This window comes from Haematobia irritans, chromosome 5, assembly GCF_050003625.1.
Source record: "Haematobia irritans isolate KBUSLIRL chromosome 5, ASM5000362v1, whole genome shotgun sequence".
In the NCBI taxonomy this organism is placed as follows: Eukaryota; Metazoa; Arthropoda; class Insecta; order Diptera; family Muscidae; genus Haematobia; species Haematobia irritans.
The window spans coordinates 138,064,022-138,091,501 of record NC_134401.1 but is presented as its reverse complement, the minus strand read 5'-3'; the positions used below and the strand labels follow the sequence as shown (position 1 = coordinate 138,091,501).

Sequence of the window (27,480 nt, the reverse complement as noted above, 5' to 3'; positions counted from 1 at the left end):
CAAAGTCATCACAAGCTGCACGGTATTTTAGCCCATTCCTGATGAAACGCCTTCTTGAGATGATCGACACTTACCACACCATTTGGTGCCAACCTTACTCTCCAATATGCTACAACGGATTGAGATCTGGAGATTTTTGATATGTGGCCATTGTGGGGTGGAAATAAAGCAAGCAACCTACTTTTTAAGCCTTTCTTGGTTGACGTGTGCTATGTGTGATGGTGCAGAATCTTGTTGGAATGTTCATGGTCTTCCATTGAAATGTTTGTCTGTCCTGGGCTTTAATAATATTTGTTATTATTAAAGCCCAGGTACGAGCGTTGAAAGAACATTGAGCGTTACGGCGTTTCATTCCATTACCATCGGTGGCACTTGAGTTCTGTTGGCAGTTGTAAATTTTCATCTGATCTCTTCGCCAAGTAAACCAGGAGAAAACAAATTCCCGGAGAAAACAAAACTCGGTAACTGGTCACTTTGGTGTAAATGAAGCAAATCAATCGTTGGTTCTTTCTAGTCTAAGTTTTTTGTGCATCGGTAAGCTCTTGAACTTTTTGGACCTTAAATGGCTTTAATCCAAGCCCATTCTCGCTATATGCTCAGCTCACGAGCAAGTTTTCGACCATAGTGGTGTGGATTTCGATTAAAATCTGGCCAGTATCACGGTATCGAGTAAACAAAAGATTAATTCACATTTAAATGCTGGAGGGCTCTAAATATAGCTACTTGTGGTTTTATAGCCAAATAAAATGCAATCACACTATCACGCTTGAATTCCATGACGAATTATTTTATTTCTGCATTCAATGGATGGATGCTTTTGTAAGCTTGCAAACTACACTTGTAAACAATATCATGAACTGTCACTGAAATAAATCTGTGAGCTGTCTGGCAAGCGGTTTAATAATGATAGCTTTAAAATGGTTGCAATACATAGCAGCAACATTGTATATGATTTTGTGGTGCAATGGTTACCAAGTTCACCTTGCATACAAAGGGTAGTGGGTTAAATACCTGCTTCGACCGAACACCAAAAAGTTTTTGAGCGGTGGTTTATGTCCTCTCGGTAATGCTGGTGACATACTGATTGCTTCCAAACTTCCCTAAATGGATTCACTGCAATGTGAAATGCCGTTCGGGCTCGGCTACAAAAAGGAGGTTCCTTGTCATTGAGCTAAACATGGAATCGGACAGCACTCGGTGATAAGAGAGTAGTTCACCACTGAGCTATCACAATGGACTGAATAGTCTAAGTGAGCCTGAAATATGAGGCTGTCACTATACCTAAGTTCGAACCAAGAAATAATATAATTTAAATTATTGGTATTTAATTTCATTTTGTAAACACCAAAGCTAGGTAAAATACCAATCCTGTGATATGTCTATTAGTGACAATTTGTATCAATTCCCCGCATGATACTTAAGAGACAGTTGCATCGTATAAATACCTTATAGTGTTGCTTACTATTTAGAAAAAAATTTCTTAATCTTATTAACAATTCTATTCATTTTGTATAAGATTTATATATATAATGAGTGAAACAGTTTGTACTGAAATGCAATTTATGCATCACTTCTCATTTTAAGCTATACGACCCCGATAACAGTTAAGTTGTAATACAGTTTTAAAACTGTATGGATATATGCAAGAGTTCATATTGAAGTGCACAATTAATGTGAATGTATGTGAGTGAATACATACGCACACACATATGTATAGCGAAATACATATATGTGTACATGTATGTAGAAAACTTCATCATCATAAATATAAGAACTTTGTGATATAAATTTCCAAACTGTAGCTGAAACAAAATTGCAAAGTTAAAATGTAAGTACTTAAGTGAACAAGTGTGAGAGAGCGAGAAAGCGATAGCTTGGGTGACTGTTAGCTTCACATCTCATCTCATATATGCCAGTTTTTCGTTATTTTTTCTTCTTTGGTTCTTTTAAATGTGCACGATGACAATTTTATATGAAAAATGAGAATCTTAACTCATACAACAACGAAAAATGAACATGAAAAATGTTCTTATAAAATGTATTAATCTTTTAATGCATATAGTATGTGTGCATTTAGACACACACACATGCATTTATATACATGTATGTGTCAGTGCAAAGGCATTCTCTCTTCTGATACTAAGAAGAATTTTAAGTATGCTCTACAATCTAAAACAATACCAGGATTTTTTTTCTTAAATAACTCGAAATTCCACACGCGCTATGTCCCCACGTCTGGCATCGCTCCAATATTTCCCTATAGCACTTTAACACAGTGTTATGTTCGTTTATTCGTGCTTGAAAATTCATTTTATTTTCTTTAAATTACGGTTATGGCGTTTCGAGGCAAAATAAGTTCTTTTCGAATAACTTAATGTGTTTGAACTTCATATCCTTAATAATTAATAAAGTTTATGGGCTATACAGAGATTAATACAGCAATCCCTCGATTTACGTTGTTTCGATTTACGTCGTCAAATTTTTTGTTCCATCCAACTTCGATTTACGTCGTCAGTTTTTATTTTGCCCACTTTATCAGACACACCTTTCATAAGTAAAATAAGTAGCAACGATGATGATATCGAAACATTTTTTCCTGAAATTCTTACCCAAATTACTGAATTACCTTTATTTATGAAGTTTTTAATTATGTACACGCACATAAATGAACTTAGGAGTAAGTATGAGCAATTTTTAATTCGGTTTCAGTCGTTTCACGACGTAAATCGAGGGATTACTGTATATACACTTATGGTCAAAATAATAAGTACACGTTGGCATTTTTCTTCTTTGTCTTCTTTTAATTTGGTTCTGTAACTAGAGGTGCGCAAGTGACACGAAATTGTCGTGACTCACGCGTGAGTCACGCTCATGGCAACGGCGTGAGTGTGCGTGAGTCATGAAAATATTATCTTCGTGAGTGTGTAAAGATTTACGCTTACGAAAATAATCCCGCTCACCAACATAAAACGCTTAAGAGTTAAATTCATTTACAATTTTAGTGACAACTGGGATTTTAAAAGTGTAATAACGCTCTCGATTTTAATAATGCTCATGTTTTTAGACACGTCCTAAGGTAAATTACTCAAAAAATTGTTCGTGAGTCACGACATTTTTCGTGAGTCACGATATTTTTCGTGAGTCAAGTTATTTTTCGTGAGTCACGGTATTTTCGTGCGTGAGTACAAATTTTCTTTTCGTGAGAGTGCGTGAGTCCTACCAAACAATATCGTGCGTGAGTAAGATTTATGCGTCGTGAATGTGCGTGAGCGTGTGTAAAATATTACTCACGTGCACACCTCTAGTTGTAACTACGTCATGTAACTAAAGTTCAATATTGGCAGCACTGATTCAATAAAAAAAAACGCAAAAATGTCATTATTTTTGTTTCCTGTGCTCCCTTTGTGATGAAGCACTTTATTTTGTTGGTCAAAAAAATAAGTACATTGTGCGTTTTTATATTACGCTTACGAAAATAATCCCGCTCACCAACATAAAACGCTTAAGAGTTAAATTCATTTACAATTTTAGTGACAACTGGGATTTTAAGATTGTAATAACGCTCTCGATTTTAATAATGCTCATGTTTTTAGACACGTCCTAAGATAAATTACTCAAAAAATTGTTCGTGAGTCACGACATTTTTCGTGAGTCACGATATTTTTCGTGAGTCAAGTTATTTTTCATGAGTCACGGTATTTTCGTGCGTGAGTACAAATTTTCTTTTCGTGAGTGTGCGTGAGCGTGAGTCCTACCAAACAATATCGTGCGTGAGTAAGATTTATGCGTCGTGAATGTGCGTGAGCGTGTGTAAAATATTACTCACGTGCACACCTCTAGTTGTAACTACGTCATGTAACTAAAGTTCAATATTGGCAGCACTGATTCAATAAAAAAACGCAAAAATGTCATTATTTTTGTTTCCTGTGCTCCCTTTGTGATGAAGCACTTTATTTTGTTGGTCAAAAAAATAAGTACATTGTGCGTTTTTATATGAAAATGTTTAAATTTTGCGAAAAAGTTTGTTATTGTGTTTTTAGTGGCGATGAATTGAATGGAACTTTAATAAAAATTAGTTACTACACAGAGAATACGGATTGGTTATGACAACCGAATTTATTGCCAACCTCACAGACCATTCTAGCTCTGTTACGATCACAAATAACAGATAATATCGATATTTTTTGTTTGTTTTAAAGTTTCAAATAATACAAAAAATTCTTCAACTTATTTTCATTAATACAAATGACATTAAAAAATTCCAAATGTTATTCGGTTGTGAATACTATATGCAAGTGGTAACTGCTGAATGATAGTTGAGAATTTTCCTTACGGTTGGTCGTATCAACCAATTTGAATCAAAATTAATCAAATGAGGTAGGTTCGGTTGCCACAACCAATTATCTTGTAGCACGACAGAAAATCTGTTAAAAATCTCAACTAATGGTTACAGGTATGACCAAATGCATGTAAGTACAGAAAATTGGTATAATCAACTTTTATTTATTTCTAAATACAGAATATTCGTAAATTCAACCGAATTCCAACTAATCTATTCTCTGTGTGTAGATGAACCGAAAAAGTCATTGAAAACTTAAAAAAAGTAGAAAAGAAAAGACTGGTTTTAGCTCTACGAATCGAGCGAAAATCTCTTTGAACGACCCTCAAATCTTTTAAGAGATTATTACTTTGTGTCCAAAATGCCATAAACAAAAGAAGTTCTGCGAAAACACGTGGAAAACTTCGAAAAACAGATAATCTATTGTCCCAAAAAAGTCCCTTTCAAATCATCCAGACAAATTTCTGCTGAAATATTTAGGTAATGTAATTAGTGCATGCCAAATCACCCGGCCGAACAGTCAGAAAAGTTCCAATGCTAAGGGAAAAAAATGGTAAAATGAGTCTATGCTTCGCCAGAAAACATTATAGGTGGTCAGGAACGGTAGGTGAGAGAAAATGGCATAATGTCTTGTGGAGCGATGAAACTAAAAAAAAAAATATTCCGAAGTGGTAATAGTCGTAATGTTCGGCGACCCCAAGGAAAAGAATTTCATACGCGCTTCACAAAAATAACGGTCAAGCGTGGAAGCGGGAACATAGTGGTATGGGGATTGTTTTTCTGGTATGGCCTAGGTCGAATTTATCGCATAACTTATAAAATGACCCTGTTCGAATATAGAAATATATTGGAGAACACAATGCTGTCGTACGCAGAAGAAAACATACCTCTAAGGTGGGTGTTTCAACAAGACAACGATCCTAAACACATTTCTCGCTTTATTAAAAATTAATTCCAAGACAATGACATAACCCTTCTATATTGGCCTATTCAGTCACCAGACCCTAAACCCATTGAATTTTGCAGAAATATCAGCTTAGAGACCTAGGGGACCAGAAAAATGTAAAGTTCAGTTGTCAAGTGTTTCTTTTTCTATACACCTAGAGAAGGAATATGATCACCTCAAACATGTTTCAAGAGCAAAATATTATTTTTGGATGGTGACCATGTAACATGTTTGTCGCAAAAACATAACATGCTTTCTGAAAACAGATACATAATTTTCGAGAAAATAACATGGTTGCAGCGAATATGTTAATGGTCACCATCCAAAAATAACATTTTGCTCTTGAAACATGTTTGAGGTGATCATATTCCTTCGCTGGGTGTACAATCAGGTTAGTTCAACGGTGCTTAAAGCGTCGAATAATCTTGGCGAAAATTGGCCTGCATACATCGCATATGCATATGGGAGAAATGTTTCTTTTAAAGCTGGTGCAATGTTCATTTTTGTGTTTACCTTTTCTACGCTAATAGAAAAAATTGCGTTCCACAAGCGTGAACGGACGGTGTCAAAATGAAACGGAAACGTTCACAAAAAATCAAAACGGAATGTTCACGATTTCGTTCACGGGCGTTGGCCATTTGGCCATGAAAAGTCTTAAAATAATCATTAGACGTTATTATGGCAACTCTGCCTGTGGTGAAATGTGCTAAGGCGACTGTTAACGCGTATAGTGTAGACAACACAGGCTCGAGTCACGGTAGCGGAAACCTTTTTATACCCTCCACCATAGGATGGGGGGTATATTATCTTTGTCATTCCGTTTGTAACACTCGAAATATTGCTCTCAGACCCCATTAAGTATGTATATTCTGGGTCGTGGTGAAATTCTGAGTCGATCTGAGCATGTCCGTCCGTCTGTTGAAATCACGCTAACTTCCGAACGAAATAAGCTACCGAATTGAAACTTGGCACAAGTAGTTGTTATTGATGTAGGTCGGATGGTATTGATGGCCTCTAACAACCATGCAAAAATTGGTTCACATCGATCCATAATTATATATAGCTCCCATATAAATCGATCCCCAGATTTGACCTCCGGAGCCCCTTGAAAGAGCAAAATTCACCCGATCCAGTTGAAATTTGGTACGTGGTGTTAGTATATAGTCTCTAACAACCATGCAAAAATTGGTCCATACCGGTTTCAATTATATATAACCCCCCATTTAAACCGATCCCCAGATTTGACCTCCGGAGCTATTGGAGGAGCAAAATTCATCCGACCCAGTTGAAATTTGGTACGTGGTGAAATTTGGTACATTGCGCTAGTATATGGCCGCTAACAACCATGCCAAAATTGGTCCATATCGGTCTATAGTTATATATAGCCGCTTTATGTCAATTTCAAATATGTAAAAAAATGCAAAATTACATTAGGAGCATCTATTGGTGACTCACTATATAAGCCTTGTTGTCATAATGCTAATTTTGACTAACAAAGGACCAAAGCAACTCTTATGCTCATGTAGCTAATAACAAGGCAAATACTTGTAAAATATTTTCTAAAGAAATTCTTTTTGAAATCTTCCCCTATAGAATTTGTCAGGATTGTAGGAAATTTGTCATATCTTAAGAAAACGCGTCACAATTTCACACTAGGCTACTTAACAACATATCTACATGCTTTTTATCTCGGTGCCTCTTTGTATTTTCTCTTCCTCTTTTGCTAAGAGTACGACCCTTGCTGCGGGAATTTCGCAAACAGTACATAGCATAGAAAGCAAGCAGCTCTTTTCTCTATTGGTCGTGTATTCATGGGTTGCTTTCTTGTTGGATGGTTTTTGCTGCTGATTTGTATGGTGTTTGTTGAATGTGGCAGGAATGTGGTGAGGTTATACACGATGGGCTTTGGTGATAATAATGGTGTTGGGCCATTGCTGATAATGGTAGGGATATAGGAGACAAATTGTACGTGCTTTCATTTCATTCCATTCTACGTCACAACCTGTATTCATCCATACCCAGGACAGAACAAAAAATAACTCAACTGTTTTTTTTTTCTTCTATTTTCACTTGAACACATACATATACAAATGCATTAATGTGTATGTATACATATTAACATAGCCACTTACATACATATTTTCATTCTAATATTACTGGCCACTTTGTTTGCAATATTGGCTCGATAGATGACTGGGGATGGACCCCCCCTGTTTTAAGAACGATTGAACTTTACTTGTTAAATTCCATTCTATACCCAACGCAAATACCAGAACAATTTCATACATCGATGGAACAAAAGAAGGAAGGAAGGAAGCCACGGAAGTGAAGGGCACTCTATGCTAAAAGACGTCAACGGTCATTGGGGGGTATATCGAAATTAGAGAATGAGACATGAGGTTATGGCAACTGTAGGAAATTGTTGGAACGCAATAGCAATTATATGCTTCGAAATGAAATTAAAGAAATGGACAAGCAAATATAGTGGTACCATATTGGTAGTTGACTAGAACATTAGTGTGACAAGTATAAACAAAAAAACGTTTCCATACACCATATCCCTTAGAAATTTGGCATTCGTACATGGTTTAGTAATTTCGTGGAGTTTTCTTTTCGTGTAAAATACATTTTCCCTTATTTTATCTAGGCGATATGGATAACTATAGTTTTCGCGTAAGAATTGAGCATCTATTTGTGTTTTGACACAATGAAGGTGTCATTGAAAATCTTTATTAGAAACAATGAAAATAGCCACAAAATAAATTTTTTCAGAGCAGGAAATTTGTTGGCGGATTTCTATTTCTAAACCACTTTCTGATTTTCGTCTATGTCGCGTCTGTTAATATGAGCGAAAAAACTAAAAATAACGCGATATCTCAAAAGCTGTTCCATAAAAAAATTTTAATTTTTTTGTTTTCGAATTCAGCAGATCAAAATACATAAGAAAAGTCACATCTCATCAAATGTACATGAAAATTTTTTTTTTTTTGTAAACTAGTGTAATGGGTTACCACCACGGTTGCCACTCGATCCAAAACTAATTTGAAGAAAATTTTAACAAAAAAAACTACCAAATAAGTCTTTTTTTGCAGTGTTTGGTTTCTATAGAAAATGTTGTCAAAATTGTACTTTCGCAAATTTTATTCCTAGCGAAAATTTTATCAAAATTTTTGCCATAATTTTATTCCTATAGAAAATTTTGTCAAAATTTTACTCCTATAGAAAATTTTGTCAAAATTTTATTTCTATAGAAAATTTTGTTAAATTTTATTTCTATAGAAAATTTTGTCATAATTTCATTCTTATAGGAAATTTTGTCAAAAATTTATTCCTATGGAAAATTTTGTCAAAATTTTATTCCTATAGAAAATGTTGTCAAAATTTTAGTCCTATAGAAAATTTTGTCAAAATGTTATTCCTATCGAAAATGTTGTCGAAATTTTATTCCTATAAAAAATTTTGTCAAAATTTTATTCCTATATAAAATTTTATCAAAATTTTATTCCAATAGAAAATTTTGTTAAAATTTTATTTCTATAGACAATTTTGTCAAAATTTTATTCCTATAGAAAATGTTGCTAAAATTTTATACCTATAGAAAATTTTGTCAAAATTTTATTCCTATAGAAAATTTTGTCAAAATTTTATTTCTATAGAAAGTTTTGTAATAATTTTATTCCCATAGGACATTTTGTCAAAATTTTATTCCTATGGAAAATTTTGTCAAAATTTTATTCCTATAGAAAATGTTGTAGAACTTTTATTCCTATAGAAAATTTTGTCAAAATTTTATTCCTATAGAAAATTTTGTCAAAATTTTATTCCTATAGAAAATTTTATCACAATTTTATTCCAATAGAAAATTTTGTTAAAATTTTATTTCTACAGACAATTTTTTCAAAATTTTTTTCCTATAGAAAATTTTGTTAAATTTTATTCCTATTGGGAATTTTGTCCAAATTTCATTCCTATAGAAAATTTTGTTGAATTTTATTCCTATTGGGAATTTTGTCAAAATTTCGTTCCTATAGGAAATTTTGTCAAAATTTCATTCCCATAGGAAATTTTGTCAAAATTTCATTCGCAAGGAAATTTTGTCAAAATTTCATTCCCATAGGAAATTTTCTCAAAATTTCATTCCCATAGGAAATTTTGTCAAAATTTTATTCCTATAGAAATTTTGTCAAAATTTTATTTCTATAGAATATTTTGTCAAAATTTTATTCCCATAGGAAATTTTGTTAAAATTTTATTTCTATAGAAAATTTTGTAAAAATTTCATTCCTATAGAAAATGTTATCAAAATTTTATTCCTATAGAAAATTTTGTCAAATACCTGTTTGGTGGGGAGGAATATTTTGCAAAATCTACTAAAATATCAAGAATCCTACCAATCTACCATACAATAAAAAATCGACAACTTTTGGTAGAATTCTACCAACTGTGGCAACTGTGGCAACCGTGGTTACCACTCACAATAAATATCGATTACGGACTGCCAGACCCATCATATCTTAGGATCCAAACCAAACTTCCTTGATCTGACGGGCGAAGTCTACGTGTGGGTCGAACTCTAAGAACAAGATTGCAGTTGTAGCTGTTTACTGCTGGATGGTTACTGCGTAAACAACTGAAGAAAAACTAGACATAAATTTAGCCAATATTTGTTTAAAGTTATCGTACTGAGAAGATTTTAGTCTAGGTTAGGTTATAGTGCTTCTTCTCCATCATTAAAGCTCCCGCAGTAATCTTTCTTATCAGGAAAAGACCTATTGCAGTTGTGAATAAATCTTATATACATTGAGTTTAGATGGACCAGATTTGTTGGTGTAGATGAACCCCATCACGGGTTTTCATATTCCATGGGAGTCATATTTGTACAATTGTTACCATATCCACCTGGCATCCAAAGATTTTTCAGAAATGGTCATGACATTCCTGAATGTTTCAAAACGTCTGTAATTTCACCGTAATATGAAGGGCAGTTTAGACTCGGAATATAAAGGAGGTACCTTATCATTGAGCTAAACATAGAATCGAGCAGCACTCATTGATAGGAGAGAAGTCCACCAACTATGATAACACAATTGACAGAAGAGTCCATTCTTTCCTTCGGCCATTCCCCATCCTAATTGTCTCAGATTGCTACTTGCTATAAAAGAATTTTGATCTATTGCATTCAGAAATATAGTTATTTGACATGGAATGCAAGAGTGCTAATGTGCTTTATATTTGGCTAGAAAACAGCAAGTTGCTAAATGCACCCTCAAAAAATTCGCTTCTATAACATATACCCCAAACACATTTTGCTTCAAGCATATATATTTTTTCAGGATTGGTCCAAACAAAATATTGTTTCTATTGTTCAAACATATTATGTTTCACCTTAGGACATACACTGGTAGTAAATAATTTTAATGAAATTTTCTTTGTGTGAATATATTTTTAAGAGCCAATTGGTTACTTCCATTATTTTACTTGCAGCATACTCTCCAGGTCTCTCTTTCTAAACACATATATGTTTATAGGCTATTTCCAAATTAATATATGCTTGCATCTAAGCATATTATATTTACAAACATTTTATGTCCCAAACATAATATGTTCTAACATATTAACATATATGTCCCAAACATGTTATGCTAGTTAGCACTTAAAAATATTGTGTTAAAAAATTTGAGTTCCAAACATATAATTTTTACACCCAAACATATGAATAAATATTTTGTGAGAATAAACATTTTGTTTCTCGTATCATTGCTCGTTACTGTGATGCTGGCTGTATTGCATGTCGTTCAAAAAGTGGACGAAAAGAACGGTAACAATACCAGAAATTATCCGAAAAGTAAAGGTCAGATTTTATCGAAATGATAGGAAACTTACTCGTGAGTTGAACACATCGCAAGAACAAGAACTTTAGTCTCATTTTTGCAACATATATTGAAAAATGAGACTAAAGCCATTGAAGTTCCAAAAAGTGCAAGAGATCACCGATGCCCAAAAAATGTAGACTGGAAAGAGCCAAGGATTAGTTTCGCTTGCACGAAAGTGGCCGATTTTGCTTTATTTGTATTTTTTTATTAAATAATAATCAATCATTGCCCTAAAAAACTACAAATTGATAGAAAAAAGTATTATTAACAGATTCAAAATAAATGTAATATCACTTACATCTAAAATAAAAACTTACACCAATCTAACAAAACAAATAGAACCATTAAATTTTACAAAGGACTACAAAATGTAAATGAATGATAGAAAAAAAGGATTATTAGCAAATTCAAAAAAAAAAAAAAAATCACATACATCTAAGAAAAAAATATATATAAATCTAATGAAATAAAAAACAAGTATAAACGGCCGTAAGTTCGGCCAGGCCGAATCTTATGTACCCTCCACCTTGGATTGCGTAGAAACTTGTACGAAAGACTGTCAGCCACAATCGAATTACTTGGGTTGTGATAGCTTAAATAATTTCTAAATTGTGTGTTAGTCCATACGTGGTATACATTAGACAAAAAAAAGTATGTGTAGGTAAGTCTACAAATAATTACGAATCGATATGGACTTTTGCACGGTACGTAGGGAGCCAGAATTGAAATATCGGGGTCGCTTATATGGGGGCTATATACAAATATTGATATGGACCAATTTTTGTGTGATTGGGGATCGATTTATCTGAGGGCTATATATAACTATAGACCGATATGGATCTAGTTAGGCATGGTTGTTAACGGCCATATACTAACACAATGTACTAAATTTCAACTGACTCGGACGAAATTTGCTCCTCCAAGAGGCTCCAAAACCAAATCTCGGGATCGGTTTATATGGGGGCTATATATGATTATGGACTGATATGGACCACTTTTAACATGGTTGTTAAATATAATATACTAACCACGTACAAAATTTCAACCAGATCGGATGAATTTTGCTTCTCCAAAAGGCACCGGAGGTCAACTCTGGGGAACGGTTTATATGGGTGCTATATATAATTATGGACTGATATGAACCAATTCCTGCATGGTTGTTGGATACCATATACTAACATCACGTACCAAATTTCAACCGAATCGGATGAATTTTGCTCTTCCAAGGGGCTCCGGAGGTCAAATCTGGGGATCGGTTTATATGGGGGCTATATATAACTATGGACCGATTTCGACCAATTTTTGCATGGGAGTTTGAGGCCATATATTAACACCACGTACCAAATTTCAACTGAATCAGATGAATTTTGGTCTTCCAAGAGGCTCCGGAGGTCAAATCTGGTGATCGGTTTATATGGGGGCTATATATAATTATGGACCGATGTGGACCAACTTTTGCATGGTTGTTAGAGACCATATACTAACACCATGTACCAAATTTCAGCCGGATCGGATGAAGTTTGCTTCTCTTAGAGGCTCCGAAAGCCAAATCGGGGGATCGGTTTATATGGGGGCTATATATAATTATGGACCGATGTGGACCAATTTTTGCATGGTTGTTAGAGACCATATACTAACACCATGTACCAAATTTCAGCCGAATCGGATGAAGTTTGCATCTCTTAGAGGCCTCGCAAGCCAAATCGGGGGATCGGTTTATATGGGGGCTATATATAATTATGGACCGATGTGGACCAATTTTTGCACGGTTCTTAGAGATCATATACTAACACCATGTACCAAATTTCAGCCGGATCGGATGAAATTTGCTTCTCTTAGAGGCTTCGCAAACCAAATCGGGGGATCGGTTTATATGGGGGCTATATATAATTATGGACCGATCTGGACCAATTTTTGCATGGTTGTTAGATACCATATACTAACACCATGTACCAAATTTCAGCCAGATCGGATGAAATTTGCTTCTCTTAGAGGCCTCGCAAGCCAAATTTGGGGGTCCGTTTATATGGGGGCTATACGTAAAAGTGGACCGATATGGCCCATTTGCAATACCATCCGATCTACATCAATAACAACTACTTGTGCCAAGTTTCAAGTCGATAGCTTGTTTCGTTCGGAAGTTAGCGTGATTTCAACAGACGGACGGACGGACGGACGGACATGCTCAGATCGACTCAGAATTTCACCACGACCCAGAATATATATACTTTATGGGGTCTTAGAGCAATATTTCGATGTGTTACAAACGGAATGACAAAGTTAATATACCCCCCATCCTATGGTGGAGGGTATAAAAACAACTAAAGCTGAGTACTATGTTCAGTTTTCAAGCTGAAAACCAGCTTATTTTCACGGCTACTTTTTTTAATCAATTAATTTCGAAATATTAAATGGTTCGCAATCAATACGAACATAGTACTCACCTTAACATATTAAATTTTATAATCTTTTCTCCGATGAGAAGGCATTCCGAAGTTCCAAAGTCAGCTGAAAATTTACACGATCGATTGGTCACCAAACGCCGCCTATAGTAATAGTGTGGTTTGCCGTAACGGCTTTGGTTCACTCTCCGCTAAACAAACATTACGGTCATAGATTAGGGACCTTCCAACAGGACTCAAAACCATTCAACCATTCAACACTCGTCAACCAAGAATTGCTTAAGAAGGAGGTTCCTCTCTTCATTTCTATTACATAGTGGCCACCAAAATACCAAAGTGTCCATCATCTCAAGACGGCACTTCGCAGCTAATGGGTCAAAATTCCGCAGAGAAATCGTGCAGCGTGTTATGGATATTATTACCGAACTAATGTAAACTGATTCTAAAATTTGTGGTTATTTCCGTTTTTTTTGCTTTTGGAAAATATGCTTTAGAAAAATATAGCACTTTACTTTGTTACCAAGCATATATTAGAGATGAGCGATATTTGTGTACCTGTTACTTAGTCACTGTGATTCGTGAGTAACGAGTAACCACAGTGACTAAGTACATAGAGTAACAGTTACTTTCGAGACAGCTACTTTGTTCAATCATAAAATATTAACTTGTGTTGTACAAAATTTGCAAAGTTATCATCACTGTTTTCACTTTCGTTTTGTATATCTATTCTGTTTCTACTGATCACAACAAAAAATCACTAAGCAAATTCAAACTAGAAACGACAGTTACAGAGGAACTGTAGCTGTCCTACTCTAACACATACATTGAGGGCTTAATGAGACGAATGCAATCATTTCATAGGAAAATTCTCATGGTGATGGTGCGAAAAATTAGATAATGCCGATGTCGGCACAACTTGCGAGCCATCAATATGGAATTATTTTGATTCACATATAACTAAACACAAGTCCAGAGGAACAAATACATCCAAATCGATAATTGAAGTACAAAGATACTTGGAAGGCGACATTGTACCTAGAAACTTGAACCCATTGGGATGGTGGCGACAGAATAAGTACAAATACCCCTATCTTTCAATAATTGCTCAACAAAAACTTTGCGCTTTAGTATCTTCAGTACCCTGTGAAAGGGTATTTTCATATTGGTACTCAGCGAAAGACGAATGCGCTTAACCGATAATAAAACAAAAATGTTGATTTTTTGAATTCTAATTATAAATATATTAATAAAATTTAAAACCACATTTTGAAATAATAAAAAAAAAAACGTTTTCTATTTATTAGATTTTGGTTGATTTCTAAACGGTGATCACGTTCACTACTTAAAAGAACAGTGATTTTGTAATCACTGTTCTTCATAAATAACCGTTTGTCTCATCTCTAGCATATATCCACAGCGGCAATAGAACATATGCAGGCTCCCTTGGAATATGCTAGGCAGTTCCTAATATTGTTAACTCTTCTGTACTGTGCGATAACTCATGCAGCCTTACTCCACTTTTGTTTTAACTTCCGCTAATTCTTCATAAAAAAAAATAATTATTTAAATAAGCTTTGAGTTTCCAGTTCAATTCTTATCAATACCAGTTTGAGAATTTTAGGTTCCGTATATAAAATTGTTTTCTTAAAGTAGTGGAAATGGTTTAGAATTTCTTTGTTTGCCTACCTGGTGGCCTATCTTTTGTAATCACTGTTCTTCATAAATAACCGTTTGTCTCATCGCTAGCATATATCCACAGCTTACCCGTTTCTAGAGGCAATAGAACATATGCAGGCTCCCTTGGAATATGCTAGACAGTTCCTAATATTGTTAACTCTTCTGTACTGTGCGATAACTCATGTAGCCTTGCTCCACTTTTGTTATAACTTCCGCTAATTCTTCATAAAAAATAAAGAATTATTTAAATAAGCTTTGAGTTTCCAGTTCAATTCTTATCAATACCAGTTTGAGAATTTTAGGTTCCGTATAGAAAATTGTTTTCTTAAAGTAGTGGAAATGGTTTAGAATTTCTTTGTTTGCCTACCTGGTGGCCTATCTATACTTTTTTTTCTTTTCTTTATACTCCAAATGGTGCGATATTCAAATATATAGCCCATAAAAGCTAGACGAACGTTTGTTGCTGCATTGGCTTGAGTTTCTTTGTAGGAGTGTGATGACTCCTTGCGTCGTGAATGGTCTTGCTTCTTTCGTTTCTTGCTAAAAATAGATATTACAAAAATAGTTGTTGGATTATTTTTTCTTCGGTGCTTGATGGTAGTTAAATTTGGCGTTTTATAGTACTCTTTTTCTTCGTTTTGCTGGTTCATTGTTATTTTCCGTTTGTTACGGACGATTCTCTCACGCTTTCATTCTCACCCATTCTGACATTGTCCATGATAATTATATTTCAACACGTAAGGGCTAATAAACTAACAAAACCAACAAAAAACCGCCAAACACAAAATTAACTCTAGTTTATTTTTCTTTGTTTTGTGTCTAAAAATATTTTGTTTGTATGCACATAGTTATTTTTATTGGATATAATTTTGGAGGTGGGTTCCTTGAAATGAAAATACCATAAATTTTTAATCATTTTTTTTTTTCTTTCGTTTTGTCTATTTTTGAACGTTTCGTGTCAGGAAATGATTTATGAATAGAAAAAACTTCGAGTTAAAGTAATTCCACGTCATTCGACGTCATATACTGTTTATTCCAATGAGAAAAATAGTTGTGTGAATGTGTGTGTGTGTGTGATAATAGTTTTAATTATTAAATGGACAGCAATAACATATAATACATTAAATGAAAGTTTTTCAATTAATAATATTTATTTTAAATATGAATGCATGACCCTTGTTGCGTATGATTCATTTTAATTTAGATTGTCATTATGGGAACCATGAGACATATGATTGATGTGATCTCTATATTATGAATAATTGTCATACGCCATATAGGCTCATGACTCTAAACATAAGATGCTTCAACCATATTTTTAATTCGGCCCTACAAACTTTAAAGAAAAATTCCTATAATAAATTGTTTACAAGAAACATTATAACCAATATATTGTTTGTAGGCTGCAAACATTTTTTACTTTCGTAACTTTGTCTAGTTTCCTGGTATATAATTTATAAATAACATCTTGAAGTCATACATATTATCCAATTAGAAATTACCTGTGTGGTAATAGTTTCACTTATTATTACAACTATTATTAACAAAAATACCAAATTAACTCAAGTTAATTTCTTTTTGTTTTGTGCCTAAAAATATTTTTATCGGGTGGAATAATTTTGTAGGTGGCTAAGTTGAAATCAAAATTCCATACATATTTGTCTATTTTTGAATGTTTCGTGACGAGAAAGAATTTATGAATAACATCTTGAGTTAGAAATTAGCTGTGTGGTAATAGTTTATGATATTAACTGGTAAAAATAACATGTAAAGTTTTAGGTAACAGATTTTAAGTTTGGGGTTTTTGTTTGGCTAGAGTGGACAAAGAAGCAGGGGTTGTGATTTTTCTTTATTTTATTCTTGAAAAAATAATTTACTTGGATCATCATTACTTTATTCTTGAAAGTTAGTTTTTCTCGTATATTTCGATACACCTTTGGTGATCATATTCAGCCGTATATTATATTTTACAAAGCAATAGATTTACTCCTTTACAGAGCTCATGACTAGCTAATCAGCCACCTTGTATTAAATGAAACTTTTAAATTAGAAATGTTCAATTATAAATGAATAAAGGGTGATACGGTCAAAATTTGGTCAATATAAACTTGACGTATTTATTAAAAAACCTGAACACACCTCATTTTGAGGTCCAAGCCGTCCAAGCAAGAAGAGCAGCGTATCAAAATTTTGCTCGCGCATCGCGAAAATCCGAGCTACTCGCACGCAAAGCTGGCAAAATCACTAAAAATTGCCAAATCAACCGTTACAAATGTAATTAAAGTGTTTGGGGAACGTTTGTCGACAGCCAGGAAGTCTGGATCGGGGGGAAATCGAAAACCGGAAGCCGCTGAGACGACAAAGAGAGTTGCCGGTAGTTTCAAGCGAAACCCTAACCTCTCTCTCCGAGATGCCGCAAATAAGCCGGGTGTATCGTCTACAACCGTGCATCGAGCCAAAAAACGAGCCGGACTATCGACTTACAAGAAGGTAATGACTCCAAATCGCGATGATAAACACAATACGACGGCCAAAGCGCGATCCCGGAGGCTGTACACGACGATGCTGACGAAGTTTGACTGCGTGGTAATGGACGACGAAACCTACGTCAAAGCCGACTACAAGCAGCTTCCGGGACAGGAGTTTTATACGGCAAAAGGAAGGGGAAAGGTAGCAGATATTTTCAAGCATATAAAACTGTCAAAGTTCACAAAGAAATATCTGGTTTGGTAAGCTATCTGTATCTGTGGCTTGAAAAGCAGCATTTTCATAGCTTCCGGGACTATCAACCAAGAAATTTACGTGAAAGAGGGTTTGAATAAACGTCTGCTGCCTTTCCTGAAGAAACACGGTTGTTCTGTACTGTTTTGGCCGGATTTGGCATCTTGCCATTACGGTAAAAAGGCCATGGAGTGGTACGCCACCAACAACGTGCAGGTGGTTCCCAAGGACAAGAACCCTCCCAACACGCCAGAGCTCCGCCCAATTGAGAAATACTGGGCTATTGTCAAGCGGAACCTAAAGAAGACCAAAAAAACTGCTAAGGACGAGCAGCAGTTCAAAGCAAACTGGCTTTCTGCGGCGAAGAAGGTGGACAAGGTGGCTGTACAAAATCTGATGGCAGGTGTCAAGCGTGAGGCCCGGCAATTCGGATGTGGAAAAGCGAAAGCCTAACTGAATATTTGTCCTGAATTTTATACTAATTGAACTTGAAAAAGAAATTTAATTTGATTTTTTAAATAAACGATTTCACCGATTTACACGCGTTTTCCCTTAACCAAATTTTGACCGTATCACCCTTTAATCAAAAGTTTTATAAATAACCACAGTGGCGAATGATTTATTTTAATTTATCATTTACTGACATATAGAGTACCTTACGGCGTATGATTTATGTATATACACCATGATATGAATAATGCGACACAGTGGCTCACGAATAAATTTGAACATAAATATGCAATAAATTAAAAATTTTATAGGAAAGATATTTTTAATTCACAAAATCTGTTCAACTCCTTATTATCATAAGTACTTCAACTTCCTATATATAATATTTCCCCATTTCACTCTCTCTTTCTCAATTTCAGGCCTTCGACGTAGACCTTTGCAACCAGCTCAAAGTTCTTCCTATGAAGTCAATTCGGACTTTCTGACCCAATTAATGGAAGAGAATGCCCGAAGACGTTTGCAACAACAATTCGAACAACATTTGGAATTGATTAATTTGAAATTACTGCGTCAACGGCAACGTGAGGAGCGCATGAGGGAACGCTATCGCCAACAACAGTTAGCTGCTATGGCAGCCGAAAACGAAGAAGACTATAATGATTATATGCGAAAATTTAAGGATAATACGGATAACACTCTAGATAGTGATAGTATGGCATCGAGCAGTAGTAGCAGCAGCAGCGGCGGCAGCAGCAGCAACAACAATAACAATCTACAATTTGTCGATCAATACGACAATACAAATCAGGATTTCAACTACAAGTACCCAAGTCTTGAGAATATACACAATCTCAAGGACCGCATAAATTTTGCCGTTAATCCCAATGATCCACGTTATTATGAGACAATCGATGATAATGCCGGTGGATATATGGTTGGCAACATGGAGGCCAGTAATGTGGTAGCCCAATTGAGAGATGAAGATGCAGGAGCTGGTGCTGGCATCGACGATGAAGGTGTTGAAATGGACAAGGAAGAAGATTTAGATTCACAAGTTCTGGAGGAATATGAAGAGTATACACCACAAGAAAGTACCAGTGATGGAGATGCCAAGAATTCTGTAAAAAATTCCGAAGATCCTTCGACCATGGTTTTATCACCCCAACAAGCTGGTCTAGCGGGTCAAAATGCAAATACAAATTTCTATCGCATTAAACCCCAATCGGCTTCGGCTGCTGTGGCGAATAATGTTAATGTGAAACAAGTACAAGCGGGAGGTGTGGCGCCAGCTCGTCAAGATATGACTTCATTACTTGATAAACTGCATCCCAAGGGCGGTAATCAGTTGCCGGCAATAGATGGTTCCAATGAGGCGCATGCCGTAATGCGCGAACATTTAGGTATAAAAGGAGAAATGGGCATGTATGTTGTGGCCCTAATAGCGGGAGTGAGTGCAGCAGCTACTGTGGGTCTATGTGTCTTGGGCATTGCATGGTATACGTAAGTATTTATATCTAATAGAATGTTAATCAGGGAATCCAGAATGCATATAGGGTCGAATAAAAAGTTTGGCCTATATGTAAAGTGGTCCTTCGTCTTTACATTGGATCTGTGCTATATTTAATTGCTTTCATTTCTACTTCATTTTAGATTCCACAATAAAAGTAAAGCTGCTGCTGATGTCGATTATCCCGCCTATGGTGTTACTGGTCCCAATAAAGACATCTCACCATCTGGAGACCGAAAATTAGCTCAAAGTGCTCAAATGTATCATTATCAACATCAGAAACAACAGATAATCGCCATGGAGAATCGTCCTAACAATGAGGAGAATTGTGAAATGTCCTATGAAAGTGACGATGATAATGAGGAGGGTGATTATACCGTGTATGAGTGTCCAGGTTTGGCACCGGTAAGTATATTCAATTATAGGATTTGTAGATCTTCCTTCGAAGGCAAAAGCAAAGACTTGCCGTGGGTAGGGAGCCACCGTGGGGCAATGGTTAGCATGCCCGCTAACCATTCCTGCTTCGACCGAACACCAAAAAGTTTTTCAGCGGTGGATTATCCCACCTCAGTAATGCTGGTGACATTTCTGAGGGTTTCAAAGCTTCTCTAAGTGGTTTCACTGTAATGTGCAACGCCGTTCGAACTCGGCTATAAAAAGGAGGTCCCTTGTCATTGAGCTTAACATGGAATCGGGCAGCATTCAGTGATAAGAGAGAAGTTCACCAATGTGGTATCACAATGGACTGAATAGTCTAAGTGAGCCTGATACATCGGGCTGCCACCTAACCTAACCTAACCTACCGTGGGTAAGAATTAACTCTGTAATGACACATATTCGGGGCTCTTTGGATTCTTGTAACATTTCCCTTAAATAGAGGTGCCAAGTCATATACACCTGTTGGGGGTCTATATTCTCTGCGATTCGAGGATCGACCAATTGCTAGCGGCTAGCTCTATGGCAATAACCGCTTTGGCAGTAAGATCACATTCCTTATTCCTATCTTTACCGGCAGCCACCATGGTGCAATGGTTAGCATGCCCGTCTTGCATACACAAGGTCGTGGGTTCGATTCCTGCTTCGACCGAACACCAAAACATTTTTCAGCGGTGGATTATCCCACCTCAATAATGCTGGTAGCATTTCTCAGTGTTTCAAAGCTTCTCTAAGTGGTTTCACAGCAATGTGGAACGCCGTTCGGACTCGGCTATAACAAGGAGGTCCATTGTTATTGAGCTTAAAATGGAATCGGGCAGCACTCAGTGATAAGAGAGAAGTTCACCACTATGGTATCACAATGGACTGAATAGTCTAAGTGAGCCTGATACATCAGCCTGCCACCTAACCTACCTTTACCTGTTGGGGAGTTTTCGTTGTCTTTTTTATGTCACTGAGACTCCCAAAGGATTCGCCCAAGAGTTGTATCTACCATGCATATGTATGGACGAACAACACCTCTAAAGGTAGACGTATCACTTATCACAAAAGTGAACAATACGATACGATCACGAACCGTATATGGATGACAGGATGATTAACAATTATTGTGAACCGTTCCCGGGTACACCGGAATAAGAGAACAAATGACTGTAAGACCCTGCTTTACCTACTGAAGGCTACTAGGAAAACAATTCGTACTATTGTGGGAATTATGACCGACATATGTTGAGGATGACGAGTCGCATTCTGCCATTACCCTGCTTTCATGAGATGCAGATTATGGGAGACGAATCAGGGTCTGTTTTCAATCTAAATCTGACTTATTTCCACTGGATTGAGTTGGCTTCCTTTCAAATGGTTTGCAATTGAAACAGAGTACACAACATTTGGAGGGTCAGTTTGATATGGTGTACTTCGCGTGAATGTGATCGAATACATTCACGGATAGCTGGGTGTATATGAGAACAATAGTGCACAATTTGTTACACTAATAGAAAAAATTGCATTTCACAATCGTGAACGGACGTTGTCAAAATGAAACGGAAACGTTAACAAAAAATCAAAACGGAATGTTCGCGGTTTCGTCCACGGGCGTTCACAATGTCATGAAAAGCATTCGTTTTTCTTTGGCCATGAAAAGTCTTAAAATAATCGTTAGACGTTGTTATGGCAACTCCTCCGTTGGTGCAATGTGCTAAGGAGACTGTTAATGCGTATCGTGCAGGCAACACCTGTTCGAGTCACGGTAGCGGAAATCTTTTTTTTTAATTTTCTTTATAAATTCGTAACCATTACGTTTCCAGATCATGAACGCTGGTTGTTGTTTTGACAACGTATGGTGTCATTTTTACGTTGTCAGATTGACTCCATCTGTTCTCAGTTTGACAACACATGTGTGTTGATTCACTTTCATGAACGGATCGTTTCGAAATGACCACGCCGTTCATGATTTTCTTTCTATGGGTGTACGATAACGAACCGTATAGATGTGACAGGATGATTAACAATTATTGTGCACCGTTCCTGGATATACCCTTCTTCTGAAGGCGACTGGGAAGACAGTTAGTAATATCGTGAAAATTATGGCCAATGCTTGGACAGGGTAAGGATTTTCTCCAGCGTCCTCAATCATGTATTTTAGGATTCGGAGAAGAATTCTAACTCTTGCACTATAGAGGAATGAACGCCCGAAAATTCATAAACTAAAGTAGTCATTCACTGGTAGTCGGTATGAAAGAGGGCGAGGCCATTATGGGGTCCCGAACGAAAACAGAGGGTTACTGAAAGATAGTAGCTCCCTGATTGTCATCAAGGACAAGACTTTCGCGTAAGGGTGACAAATCTAAGCGAAACAAAAACGTAAGGATCAGGCAGCACTCACTGATAGTTTATGTTAAATCTATATAACGTTTATTCCCTGGGGTCTGTCTGCACCACGCCTCACTGTTGGGCACTCACTGATAAGGGAGTAGATCACTACCTGTGATACCACAATGGACTGCATAATTTAAGTGATCTTCAAAAAATACCTAACCTAATCTAAATTACGTCGATTTTCATGTAACTCTGTTATGCTTTTACTACCAGTTAACAGTAATAAAACTGGAAATATCTTCCCAGTTAACTTTAACAGAAAAAATGCCAGCAGTTAAGTTCCTAAATGACATATACATATGTCCATAGTACGGTTTAAAATTCGTTAGCTTACGGAGCTTCAGGAAAATGCCAGTCAGAACGTGGGGCTTAGCAATTGCTTGAAGCATTTCCTCTGGTCAATGTCTTTATTTCACAATACACATATCTTGCCATTTGGCCGAGGTCATGAAACTCAACCTGGACTTACTTTGTAACAACGATTGGAGTAAAATTCGTAATTTATAATTTAGAAAAATAAAAATAGGAAGAAAGTATTATAGTATACAACAAACCAAATAGACTTAGGTATAAGTCTCTCCCACTAAGCCATATAAAATCTGACTTCTTCTTTTCAACTTCAACTTCATTTTGATTTCATTAAAAATTTCCATATCATACTATATTCTTACTAAAACAATATTATTATTATTTTTAATTTTTACATTATAGACGGGCGAAATGGAAGTTAAGAATCCATTATTTTTGGATGATACACCAGTTACACCATCATTGGGTAACCATCCTATAACTCAGGTTTCGGCACAACAGCCTTCAGTTAAGAAAATCTTTGAAAAGAGTCAACAACAACATCAGCCGTCAACTTCAGCAGCTGCTGCATGTGCAATGTCTTCCGATGAAAGAAAATCAAAGAAATCCAAGAAATAAACAAATTAGCAAAGGAAATGGAGAAAAACAGCAAGAAAGGAGTGCACAGCATTATCTACAGAATCTTTCATTTCTTCTGCTAACTGAATTCACGTCTGGTCGTGAAATATAACCAAGAGATTTCTAATAATTGGGCATATATATGTATATGGAAAAATATTACGTTAAAGCAGAGTGATTTAACCTATGGAGGGCATAAATCATGAAAAGAAATTTATGGGAATTGTGTATATAGTAAATTTATTTTCTTCCACCCTCAATTTATTTTTATGATAATGATGATAACAATCTTCTGTGCTATTTTAAATGTAAATTCATTGACTAAAATTTCTATGCAATTGGAAAGTGTAACGTTTGTATATTCACTGAAACGAGCAAATTCATTTGGAATTTCAAACATTTGAGAGATATTCTAACTACAATTTTTAAGTAATCACATATTGTGTCGTTTCCATGACAAAATCCTGAAGATTGATCAAGATTCCCTTCCACCTTAAGAGTGGTAAGTAATTTATCGATTATGTGGTAATATATTATTTGGATAATTTGGATATACATTTAAAAAATCAATACGGTTATGTTTTCTGCCGCCTAGTGTACATAGGTGTCTTTACACTAAACGAATTTCGCTCACGCCAGATGAAATCAGCTGACACCCATACAAAACATGGTTACAGATTTGTTCAAATCACGTAATTTTATTACCAAACGTTGGCAACCCTATTGCCTCTGCAGTTAATGCATCGTTCAGATTACAACATTGTCAGTAAAACTTTTTAGGATTTATGCAGATATTCGCATATCCACTACGAGGTGTACGTGAATAATTCACCGAAGTTAATTCACTAGCATAAGTCATGGTGAGAGTTAAATAAGAAAGATTTATTTCCGGTTAAAAAAATGTTTTTATTTATTATTATTAACAATAAAAAAATAATGTTTACAGAAAAGTACAAAAGGGAATTCAGTGGAGGTGTGCGCGTGACACGCGCGAATCACCTGACTCGTGAACAAAATCTGAAGCAACTCTCGTGAATGTGCGTGAATGGAACTGAAACAAATATATCGTGCGTGAGAAATAAAATCGATTCGTGAATGTGTTTGAATACAATTTCCTTTAAATCACGCTCACTAAAGATTAAATTCTTACTCGTTTGTTAACTGAAATTATTTCAGCTGTCGAACTATATTCTATTCATGAATTTTGTTACCTTTGCTCACTCTCTGTTGGAAAATGTCGTGAGTCTCGTGAATTGTGGTTAATCGTGCGTGAGCGTAAGTCTTTAAAAGTAGTTCGTGCGTGAGCACTGGTTGTCATTTCGGTAATATGCGTGAGTGTGAGTGGCTACCACACGTATCGTGCGTGAATAAACATTTTGCTTCGTGAATGTGAGTGAAATTTCACTCACGCGCACACCTCTAGCATTCAGATTATCAATTGTTCACGTTCGTAGATTTGTCGCAAATTCTTATCACAGTCAATTGGTTCCCAATCACAGAGTTGTTCTTATTTGTGCGAAGTAATATGCCTGCCTATTTTTTCGGGCAAAAATTTCCGAGTTGCATTACTATATGCTCGAAAAAAAAACTCAAAATAAAGATTTCGCAGTTTTTCATGCGAAATAGAATTGAAGAGGATATCCGAACATGGGTGTTTATATAAAACACGGGATACGTTGATTTGAATCCCAATAATTTCAATAGAAGACACATAAGGGTTGCCATTGGTTGAAAATAATCCCCAAAAAATTATACAAATAATGATGTAGTCTGTACAACGCATAAATTATACTCGGAAAGAAAATTTTTAATAAAATTGACCCAACGAAATGGCTCCATTGACATATGGCAGATTTTTTTCCTTGTATCCAGAAATAGAAAAAGCATTGAAATAACGATAACATTTATTGTCTATATGAAATTGTTTTGATTGCTCGATTTTAATGATAGATTTCTTTCATATCACATTATGCTTTAAATTCCGGTATAATGCTTAGTACATATTAACTTTAACCAGCTTATATCACTGTGAATATGATCCCAAAAACAGGGTTGTTAACGTATCTGTGCTAAATCATATGCCCATTTTTACGTGCGAAAATTCTAAAATTGTGTCAATAAGTGTTCGAAAAAGCTTCACCCAAAAAAAAGTGTCCCCACCGTGGAAGAAAACGTAGGTTTATTTTAGAAAATTTTAACTAAAATATTTGTTAAATTGAAGAAAATTTTTTAAAAATAATTAATTTTTTTCTATTGTTTAAGAAAATTTCATATGTTGGAAGAAAAAATTGGACTTAAAAATTGTTAAAATGTCTTTAGCGCTGTACGAAGTTCGAGACAGGTACAATTTTAGTAAAATTTGAGAGACTTATGAACTCAATTTAAGCAAACTTCTGCCATTTTATTTTTTAGTAAAATGGTGCACTATATTTGTATACAACTTTTTTTTTCTTATTTTTAGTTCACGTCATTAAAGTTAGCAAAAAAATATTCAAATAAGGAACATTTACTCATATTGTGCAAAATTTAACTAAAATCAACTAATCTTCATGAACTAAAATAAAGTTCAGTTGGCATTAGAGCCCCTTTTTTCTGGGTGTTAAAACTATTATTTCGCACTTATTCCGCGCGAAAACGTAATCGTGGAAAAGGCTTCTTTTCGGCTTGAAAACCGAACGTAGTACCCACCTTAACAAAGTCTACCGGTATGAAACGATTTTCCATAGAAATAAAATTTGACAAAATTTTCTATAGAAATAAGATTTTGTCAAAAAAAAAAAAAATTATGGGATAAAAATTTGGCAGAGATAAAATTTTTCCAAAATTTTCTGTAGAGATAAAATTTTGACAAAATTTTCTATACAAATAAAATTTTGACAAAATTTTCTATAGAAATAAAATTTTCACAAAATTTTCTATAGAAAAAGAATTTTGACAAAATTTCATATAGAAATGAAATTTAGAGAAAATTTCCCATAGAAATAAAATTTTGACAAAATTTTCTATAGAAATAAAATTTTGACAACATTTTCTATACAAATAAAATTTTGACAAAATTTCTATAGAAAAAGAATTTTGACAAAATTTCCCATAGAAATAAAATTTTGACAAAATTTTCTATGGAAATAAAATTTAGAGAAAATTTTCCATAGAAATAAAATTTAGAGAAAAATTTCTATAAAAAAAAAATTTAGAGAAAATTTTCTATACAAATAAAATTTTGACAAAATTTTCTATAGAAATAAAATTTTGACAAAATTTCATATAGAAATGAAATTTGATAAAATTATCTATAGAAAAAGAATTTTGACAAAATTTCCCATTTAAATAAAATTTTGACAAAATTTTCTATGGAAATAAAATTTAGAGAAAACTTTCCATAGAAATAAAATTTAGAGAAAAATTTCTATAAAAAAATTTAGAGAAAATTTTCTATACAAATAAAATTTTGACAAAAGTTTATATAGAAATGAAATTTGATAAAATTTTCTATAGAAATAAAATGTTTACAAAATATTTTACTTGGTAGTTTTTTTGGTAAAATATTCTACAAATTTTGGTAGATTATATTTGGCTCGAGTGGCAACCGTGTATACATCTCCAACGAAATTTCCGCTACCCATAAGAAATGCATTAGTATTTTTGCTACCGAAAATTTCGTGAGGCGTTGTTATCGATTGTTTACATTTTTCTCCCCTAAGAAATGTATGGAAAAACTGTATTATTGACATTATGTTTAAGTAAAAGTTTTAAAGCATACACTATGTACAATTTCATCTATTAAACAGTTTTTCGTACATACGAGTAAGCTGTTATACTTAGTT

General features: G+C 34.9%; 1 protein-coding gene across 1 annotated transcript in view; it reads left to right on the top strand.

The window, feature by feature from the left end:
* Positions 1 to 25,349, top strand: part of LOC142240066 (uncharacterized) — a 66,694-nt gene extending 41,345 nt beyond the window's left edge. Inside the window, exons 23-25 of the mRNA XM_075311786.1 lie at positions 18,828 to 19,908; positions 20,059 to 20,320; positions 23,441 to 25,349. Coding sequence (XP_075167901.1) covers positions 18,828 to 19,908; positions 20,059 to 20,320; positions 23,441 to 23,656 — 1,559 coding nt within the window. The 3' untranslated portion in view covers positions 23,657 to 25,349. The remainder of the gene's footprint in view (positions 1 to 18,827; positions 19,909 to 20,058; positions 20,321 to 23,440) is intronic.
* Positions 25,350 to 27,480: the final 2,131 nt, after the last annotated feature.